The following is a 10,251-nucleotide window of genomic DNA, read 5'->3' as shown; positions in this document are numbered from 1 at the left end:
GCTCAATCCACTCAGCGTGCTTTGCTTATCAACTCGCGCACATCAGCTATACAGGTGTTAATACTGAATGTTTAACGTTATATTCATTGCATACATATACTTCGTAGACATCTTTAATCTCTAATAACTCCATTCTGCTGTCTGATGTCGGTGTTTCTTTGTCTGAATATGGCACTTATCACATGATGTGTGGTATCGGCGTTTGGTATCGAGGCATTTTAACGAGTACGAGTACAGGAGCTCAGTATCGGGCCCGATACCGATACCAGTATATATATATATTAGACAGACAGTTTGTTTTGTTTTTAATAAGGGATCACAGCTACTAGGATAAAATTAATTACTATGAATCCCTGTAAAAACGCATGTTAGACCTCCAATTATTTCATATTGTATTGCGATTTGCAAGCTTCCCAGCATTGCAGCATGAATAAATTATGAGGTTAGTGTGTTATAATCTTATTGTTTTATCACTTGCTGGCATTATTTATGTTGCTGTGCTTTTTTTCCCCCAAACCACTGTTTGTTGTTTTTGGTTACTGTGTTTAAGATACGTGTGTTAAATGTGCGCTCATTTCAATTTTAATATTATATATAAACTTCACTTCTATTTTAATTAAGATAGACTGTTGATAATATTCATTATTGTTATTTATGCTTTCCATTCAAATTTTGGTCACTTAGGCTGAAAAAAAAAAACCTATAAACAAGAGGGTTGGGAAATGTAAAGGCAACAATTTAGCTGAAATCAAAGAGATGCCTAGCAGTCCCATTCATTCCTTTTACAGTAACATTCCCCTGGAGGATGTAGTCTCGCCTCATCATGACTTGATCTGGCTGCTCAGTGATCCATACATCTGTCCTGGCCTGAGGCAGGCCAGCCAAGATCCAAGCTATTAGCTGGGGAATGTCACAAAACAATGCAGCCACCGTGTGACTAACTGCAGATGGGGAGCAAGAGGGCATACAGACAAAAAAATACACTAAAAGACTGACAGACCCTTTTGACTTGAAGAGTCCCGTGAGATGTGGTCCAGAGAGAAATTTGCCTGTTGCATACTCTGCATACAGCCACACCACAGCCCATCTGTCACCCTGAAATCACTCTATAACTCTTCTCACATCAGTTTCTGGAGACCCCGAACACCTGTGCTACAGCACCAGTTACAACAAACAAAACAAACACGGTTTAAAATGACATAATTAACCATGTGCAAAATGAACAGGCTTTAGAGTCAATAATCATGGCCCATTCAGTCACAGTTATTAGGGTTTGCACAATCATGGACAATCTGAAAACATCAGCGATATTTGTAATTGTTTTCCAGGTCTGAAAAAGCCATGGAAATTTCTGCATTGGATATACATTTTCTATTTATGATCTGCTATAAAAATATAATGTTTTTGAAAAGTGTCTTATGGCGTTTGTTTGATAAAAAAACTGTAAAAACAATAATATTGTGAAATATTATTACAATTTAAATGCAATTGCAATTTTAATGTAAAACAATTATTTTACATTTATTTTAGTTAATTTAAAATACAATTTTAATGTTTTCTATTCTATAATATATCGTATTATTATGGTTGTTCATTTTGTGTGTGTTATAAATAAGTAAATAATAAAAAATAAGAAATGAATAAGTTACTTAATTTAAAAATAATAATAATAAAAATAATAATAATTTTGAATGGTACTGTATTTAACCCTTATCCAGTAATCACAAGCTGCTGGACAGATTGCACTAAATTGAATCATATTTGTACTCCCAGACTGTATCAGTCATATCAAATCTCTTTTGATATAATATCTTTGGTTATCATTGGTTTTACTATCAACAGAATAACCACTGAGAGTAAAACTTAAATAAAACCAGACTCTGAACAGTTACTGAGATCACAAAACTTTCCCTCAGGGATCTTCCTGTCTTGTAGCTCTTCTTTTGATTTAGCCTTATATGAAGGTATTTTATTTCTTGTGATTTTGGATTATGGTCTCTGTTAGTATTAGAAATATGAGTAACATTGTAGACTCTGAACTGTAGTCACAATTTTGACCATTTCCGACTCGGCCTGTCTATTTTAATCTTTCCAGTCTCTGAAATTGAAGTGAGTAGGTTATTAAAGTCACTTAGCAACTGCCAGGAAGCTTGAGCAACAGTGTCAGGGCAAAAGCACTCGCACAGTGTTTTTCCCTCCTCCAGACAGCAACTTTCATAAGATTGCTTAATTCAGTCTTATGGGAGGCATTAGATGCCTCTTTCAGCTTCCCTGATGCTTTTGGAACAAACCGGAAAGAACCATGACATGCCCATGTGATATTGGAGGACGTTTGTCCTTTTGTGTTGAGATTTGCTACTTCACTACTGAATTTTCAGGCACAGATGCTTGGTTATGTAAGAACATAACTGCTTGACACCAAATAATTTTGCAGTGGGAAAGGGCCAAGATAAAACTGGATGATGGTTATAAGGAGTGATAGGATATGGCCTTTAATGCTTGTTAAAATAACTTATTTGGAAAGGCTTTTTTGAAACGGCAGCAGCTTCTCAGACTCTAAGAAACACCTGGCGCAGTCATAGTGATGTGCTAACTTAGTGTTCCCTGATAATAATTCACAAATCAAGATATTATGATCTGCCCATTTGATCCCTTAACAGTTCTCACCCTTCTATTTTTGTGTCTTCTGGCTTCCTTTCCGCATGTTTCTCACAGGTGCGAGTGATCATCATGGATGAGAATGACTGTGTTCCAGAATTCCAGCAGTCCATTTATAGCAAAGACGGTGTCCCTGAGACAGTCACGACCGCAACGTCACTTCTGCAGGGTAAGACTGTGGACCTGCACATCAATGCACCATAGCCATTACATACAGTAGTAGAAAGACCCAGTGTTTATTTTTATACAATTCGTTTTAGTCATGCTTTTATTTTTTTGTAGAAGCAAATACCATTTGAAACCAAATATTCAAATATCTGATATATTAATTTAAGCATGCATGCATACTAGGGCTGTGCAAAAAATCGAATGCGATCGAAAGCGTAGCTTGTCCGTGAACTACGGCTCTGTGTAGTAAATGCTGCTCCATCTGAAAGCACATGCTGGAGATTTACTACTAATCACAGAAGCGGCTTTACTGACGAGATGCGCATGAAAATCGCATTCAATTTTTTGCACAGCCCTAATGCATACTTACGTACGTACATACATTCTTGTGAATATCAGGTTCATGAAATATTATACGTTTGTTGTAATACAATAGATTAGTGAACACATTCACTATTAACTAGGAGTTTTTCCTTAATAAACTCCTAATTTGCTGCTATTTGACAGTTTGTAAGGTAGTTGTTGTAGTTATGTTTAGGTATTGGGTAGGGTTAAGGGATCAAGAATATGGTCATGAATTAAATGCATTATAAGTACCAATAAACAGTCAATGTGCTAGCGATGTGCATGCTAATAAGCAACTAGGTAATAGTGAATAGTGCTCCCTAATCTAAAGTGTTACCCAATACTGTAATTCGTTTTTTATTGCTTATGTTTTAGTCAAGAAGGTTTTAGTTGCTGTTACAAAAAGAGTATATTAACAATGTGACTTTGTTTCGCACTTATGTCATTATGTGCAGATGCTGTAATATTATGTTGCATACTAAAATTTAAAAGTTTAGGGTCAGTAAGATTATTTTATTTTTTTATTTTATTATATCTTTTTTTAAAAGAAATTAAACACTTTATTTTAAGGTCCAATTATCACTATTAACAAGCCATTAACTATGACTTTTACCTCAATAAACTCCTAATTTGCTGCTTATTGATAGTTTGTTAAGGTAGAGTTTAGGTATTGGGTAGGATTAGGGATGTAGAATATGATCATGCAGAATATGTGCTTAATAAGTACTAATAAACAGCCAAAAGGTTAATAATATGCATGCTAATAAGCAACTTGTTAATAGTGAGAACTGGTCTCTATACTAAAGTGTTACCATTTAATTAAGCAAGGATGCATTAAATTAATTAAAAGTTAAAGTTAATACCTTTTATAATTTTACAAAAGTTATATTTCAAATAAATGCTGTCTTTTGAATTTACTATTCATCAAATAATACTGAAAAAATGCTAAATGGTTTCCACAAAAAAAATGAAATGATACAACCAGGGGTGTAGGCAGCAGACGTGCCTGATGGGCACAGGCCCGCCCACTCTGATGAAAGCCCCCCCCACCCACGGTGTACACTTTTATTTCCAAAAATTGTGTGTAAGATCAGCCACTCAGATAGGCTATTTCCAAAAATTGTTTTCTAGTTTTGCATGCGGTATGCATTATGCATCAGACAGTCCATGAGCAGGTTGTAGTCGACCTGTGAGGCTTTGCCATGAGACTCGTATGGCCTTAGAAAGTCTATTTCTCACAAAGACCGAGACAACAAGGCAAGAAGATGCTCTCTTCTTCCTCTATCATTCTGTTTAACACCACCTTTGAAGCACTTCTCCCCTGATGTGCCCTTTCAAATATCTAAATTGCACATTGAATCTGGAGTCTATGTACTAACCCCTGCGAGTGCACTTGTAACACACAGAATGGAAAACACATGCCCTCAGCCATGATAAGAGGAGCTTTCATATTCTCATTACATTTTAGACAACCACAGCTGCTATCAAAGCACCACAGAAATAAAGTGATGGACAAAACAACAACTGCAGAGGACAGACCGACTGCCTATGCAGACACAACGGCAAACAAAAGAGAACAAAACAAACAAACACTGGAAAGTTACCGTGATTAAAAAAAAGCACTGCTGGTCCTGGAGAATAACAGGTCTTGGCAGACATTTTGACAGCTTAACACTGAGGCTCCTGGCAGAATGGGAAAGGTGATGCAGCGAGGTGTACAGCAGATGTGCTGATTAGCAGGTGCAAGCCAACCAGCATCTGCACACCCGTCTGTGTGGGCTTCATAACAATTATCTCCACTGAGCACGAAATATCCTGCTTGCTCAAGTTAAGCCTAGAAGAACAGAAGAGAGCCTACTTTTCAAGAATAATTTGTAACATGTGGCTACTTATCAAACATTCATAATGAATGAGATGGACAGTTTATAATTTAAACATCTGGGAGAACAGTCGTTTTCGTAATGAATGGGGTTTGCTGGATTTTATTGCTGAGGGTCCACTTCAACTGTAGGTACAGCAGAAGATTAGGACTCAGCCGATGTATCAATATGGAATTATCCTATTTAATTTCTTGTCTTTATCTTACTCTTATTCTCCAATGTTGGAATTCGCTGCAGTAGATGGAAGTGAGTGGGGTGGAGGGGGATTCGGGATCTGCCACAAGGACTTGTTAAGTGTGATCTGGAGGACACAGTCTCACATGGTGCAGTTGGGATCTCTGCAAAGTCTGTCACACTTCTAGAATTACACAAACTTAATTTAAGAAACTGTAAGAGAACTAGAGGGTCAATAATGGAAGCCATCAGTGAAAGTGCCTTTAAAAGATCACTGGCCTAGTTAACATATTGGAAGATATAAAATACTTAATACAGTAGTGAAGTTGTACTGTAATATTAGTTTAGGAGCTCAAGTTTTCCACAGCTAGGACAGTTTTGATATTGTTAAATGCTGAAACATGATTAAATATATATAATGTGGTTAAATTTAGTTTAATTTTACACTCTCTCGTCAACTAAAATGTGACCCATGCTGGCAAAATGAGTCGGAATGCTACAGGCAAAAACAAGTGAAAAATGTAGTCGATTTTAGTCAGATTTGAGGTTTTCACAAAAATGAGTTCATTAAGCCCGCATCTAGTGATCCCATTGCTCCAAATAGTAATTAAGCATCTAAAATGATGGGTATTTGTACGTTTTCTGAGGGGAGTACCTTTTCTCCACTTGCTTCTGGCTAGGGCTGTGTATCGAGTTCGATACTTTTTAGGCACCGACCGAATTGCCTCGATACCATCGAGTATCGAAAAACGTCTCGTCATTCGGTACCAAATTTCGATACCTAAGGGGTTAATCTCATCAGCGTCAGCGAGCCAATAAGCCTGCAGCACTAGCCGGTGTGTTCGACTAGAGGCGCGGCGCAGATCGATCATCCGCGAGAGCGATTCGAAAGCGCACGGAGCAGTCTGCTCTCTTTAGCTCTCGTGGTACTGTAATAGGCTGATCGGTCTGCACAGTCGGTCCGCGTCAAGTCGAACAATATAACAAACAATAGGGTAAAAAATGACAAACTATTTCCATGTCTTCCACCTTTTTTTATGTAGGCTACGGAAATCACGCTTTCTTTCTCCCAGTCTCTCTCACAGATGCACACAGTGCAGACACGCACTCGCGCGGAGACGCGAACAAACTTATTGTCAGCGCTGCACCGCGAATTTATCAGTAAAGGTTAGATAATGTAATCTTGTTAAAATTGATTTCATAAAATTGGTATCGAAAAAAGTATCGTTCAGGAACCGGTATCGAAGTCAAGGTATCGGTATCGATATCGAAAATTTTTGAACGATACCCAGCCCTACTTCTCGCGCTGAATGTCATCCGAAGCGCCCGCATGAAAGATGCTTCCGACTGTGCCCGATCCTGATAAATATACACGTATACACAGAATTACAGTATTTCAGTTTGCACGCAAACATAATCTGCTATCTCTTAAGTGAACGTTTGTGGAACTGTTGGGGGAAAACATCTGATGTAACATTATATTAGATCCGTGCATTACACTACATCTTAATAAAGGCCGTCGGTCTCATTAATGTTAATCTAACAATAAAAGAGGGAATCACTTGCTGCTCTTGATTAAACTGCTTTTATAGTTTTAATAATCAATTTATTTGTAATGAACACACTGAAGTAATTTTTACATTTGATTATTTGTTTTTCTTACTGGAATGTTTTTGTTTAGATGTAAAATGGAAAAGGTAATGCATTATTTGTTTCTTATATTTGTTCTACTGCTTTTTTGCATATGTTCTTATTTATAATAACAAAGATAACATAAAAATAGCTATATTGTGATTATTAATATAGTAATTGTTATTAAGAAAAGAAGTGGAGGAAAATATACAGTGTTGCTAGGTAATTTTGCTTTGGAACCTTCAGAAAACTTTAACTCGATTTTTCTCGTAATTAAGTTTGCTGAAACTGTCAACTTAGCTCAGTCATTTTTCGTCCAATTCCAACAAATCATACGTCATTTTCTTGGTCTTTTAATGAAGAATGTGAAATTACAAATAACTAATTTTTTGAAAATGTGCTCGTTGTGACTCATTTTGCTAGCACAGGTCACAAATGTTATTTTCATTTATAAAATCAGATGCCACTATAGGCAGATAGCTTACTGTTGGATTTTCAGTCAAATTTTGACAACATGTATTGAATTAGGCAACTTTTTTAAAGAACTGCATTTACAGTACTGTATAACAGATACAATCATGTATGCAATTGATCCATTCTGTTCATGTTGTTCATAATATACTACTGAAAATGTGTACTTTACAATTCAGCAGAAATTGTTGGTTTTCTAAAGTGCAGAATCAGGGAAACTGGACCTCAGCTCGAGAAATATTTACCCCTTTATGTCGACACTAGTTGAGTTGATGTGCAAAGCAGCTACTGTGTATGCAGTGCTGTATTCTGAAGTTCATTTGAAACAGGCTCACACCTTATTGAACGCCATTGCATTTTACTGTAGTTGTCAGATGCAATAAGACTCACAGCTTGGGATCTTTTGATTGCCAGTCATGTATAACCATTCTAGTCATTCATTTGACAAGCGCATATGCCCAAGCTATTTACACAGGAAAACTCAAATAAAGATTGATCCTATTAGCTGATGCTGCATTTCTTGGTAGTGCAACTGCTTTGTTTTAACACCCACCTCCTGTATTTCTCTCTCTTTTGCAGTATCAGCCAACGATTGCGATTCGGAGCAGAATGCAGATATCACATACTACACGCTTAGTCCAGATTTCATCATTTCAGCACATGGCACCATATTCCCGGCAGGCCCTCTGGATTACGAGAGGCCCAACCACCTGTATGAATTCGTAGTGATGGCGGTGGATAAGGGCGAGGTGCCCCGCACCGGCACGGCCACCGTGCGTCTTCGTATGGCCAATGTCAACGACGAGCCTCCGGAGTTCTCGCAGCCTGTGTGAGTTCCTTATCTCTGCAGCCGCTCCTCAGCCTCATCCCATGACCCTGTGAGGAATGTGATAATGGAGGCCCATTTTTTTTATCCGCCCGTAAGCAGCAAACATTTTAAAGGGCCAAGATATTGTTATCAGGCTAGCAGTTAACATTTTAATTAATGATATTTTTTTTCCCCAAAATCCCTTCTCTGTGTATTTCCAGTGTGTTGTCGTGGGTTCATATCTACACTAACTGCATGTTCACATCTGGCACTTCCTAACATGTACCAATGCTTTCCTAATGTCTCACAGTCTTGCTGTGTTTGTCTGTATGACAAGAATGAAATATAGTTCAAATATAGTGTGTTTTCAGTTGACAGCTATTGTAACATCTAGACTTCAGATTAGATATATACAGTGTGTATATATACTATATATATATATATATATATATACACACACTGTATATATCTAATCTGAAGTCTAGATATATATAGTAGTGCTGTCAAAATTAGCGTGTTAATGCAGGCGATTAATTTTTCAGTTTAACGCGTTAAAAATATTTAACGCTGTTAACGCAGGGGCGGGGCTAGTGTTGGTCACCGCACTCACAACTGCTGCCTCTGTCTCTTTTTTCTTGCAAAGAAGTGCATTTATTTAGTTGCAGAACGTCGTTACGACCACATCAAACCAGAGATTCAGACGTGCGCTCCAACATCACTTCAGCTCCAGGCGCGAGTCAAACGAGCGCGGAAACGGTACTGGGCTCGTAGCGCGTGCTCTTCAGTTGCACTCACAAAGGCGTCGGCGTGCGCTGTAGCCTGTATCTTTCCATATCAAAGCGCGAATGAAACTACGTGCATGCAATGTTGTGGTCAGTTAAGTCATGAAGTCACCAAAAAGGCGATTAAAGCTGCCTAAAAACTGTGCATGCTTGTAATATATTATAGATGAGTCACATGTAAGAACTCTGAAATGGTTTTCAAAACTGTCCTGGAGCAGCCCAGCACTGTCTCCCTCATCTAACACACTCAATTCAATGCGCCAGTTCATTATTGAGACTTTAAGACCTGAAGTGAGTCAGAAAATGATGCGTGTCAGATCCGCGTCACGTTCCGCAGCGGCAGCTCTTAAAGAAATGGCAGCCAAAACAACCTAATAACCAGCTGCTGTGATGTGATGAAAAAAAGAGGAAATCGATAACTTTTATAGCTTTAAGGATTTATCTCTATTTAATTTAGAATTTAGAGTTTGATAACTTCAATTTCTGTATATTTCTGATGAAGGGCACAGGTAAATAATATTTATTACAAAGGGGTTATGTGAAGATTATTTTAAGTTCACTTAAATTAGAAGTTATTTTTTTAAAGTCTAATAAATTTTCAAATTGATAGCTCTCAATTATACTGTAATGTTGAATGGCTATAGTCAATGGTTAAATATTAGGGGGGAAAAACAAATTTTATAGAGACATCAGTAGTATCGGTACCAGTGATACTGGCCTTCAGTCATAAAAACGATGCCATTAAAGAAATATACTGTCTTTATGTTGTTTGTACATTAATTAAAATTAATTTATTAATTAAAATTAATAAAAATCAACTACAGCTGTAGTGGAGATGTTAATAATCTCTAACAGAGCAGGAAGACACTTACTTCCAAGGATGAAAATTGCTTTAATTGATGCTTGACATATATATATGTGTGTGTGTGTGTGTGTGTGTGTGTGTATATATATATATATATATATATATACAGTTGTGCTCATAAATTTTCATGCCCCTTGCAGAATATGCAAAATGTTAATAATTTTAACAATATAAGAGGGATCATGAAAATTGCATGTTATTGTTTATTTAATACTGTCCTGAATAAGCTATTTCACTTAACAGATATTTATATATTCTCCACAAGACAAAATAATAACTGAATTTATAAAAATGACCCCGTTCAAAAGTTTACATACCCTTGAATCTTAATACTGTGTGTCGTTTCCTGGATGATCCACAACTGTTTTTATATGTTGTGATAGTTGTTCATGAGTCCCTTGTTTGTCCTGAGCAGTTCAACTGCCTGCTGTTCTTCAGAAAAATCTTCCAGCTCCTGCACATTCTTTG

At 37.1% G+C, this 10,251-nt stretch overlaps 1 protein-coding gene across 1 annotated transcript in view; it reads left to right on the top strand.

Annotated features, from left to right (window-relative positions):
* LOC107712488 (neural-cadherin-like) overlaps window positions 1-10,251 on the top strand; it is a gene marked incomplete at its 5' end in the record, with an annotated part of 181,396 nt that overhangs the window by 8,780 nt on the left and 162,365 nt on the right. The window contains 2 exons of the mRNA XM_016517756.1: window positions 2,716-2,827; window positions 7,908-8,157. Of these exons, the coding sequence (XP_016373242.1) occupies window positions 2,716-2,827; window positions 7,908-8,157 (362 nt within the window). The remainder of the gene's footprint in view (window positions 1-2,715; window positions 2,828-7,907; window positions 8,158-10,251) is intronic.

This window comes from Sinocyclocheilus rhinocerous, unplaced genomic scaffold, assembly GCF_001515625.1.
Source record: "Sinocyclocheilus rhinocerous isolate Xijiao unplaced genomic scaffold, SAMN03320098_v1.1 scaffold838, whole genome shotgun sequence".
Classification (NCBI taxonomy): Eukaryota; Metazoa; Chordata; class Actinopteri; order Cypriniformes; family Cyprinidae; genus Sinocyclocheilus; species Sinocyclocheilus rhinocerous.
The sequence above is the reverse complement of the archived record's forward strand: the minus strand, read 5'-3'. Positions and strand labels throughout refer to the sequence as shown.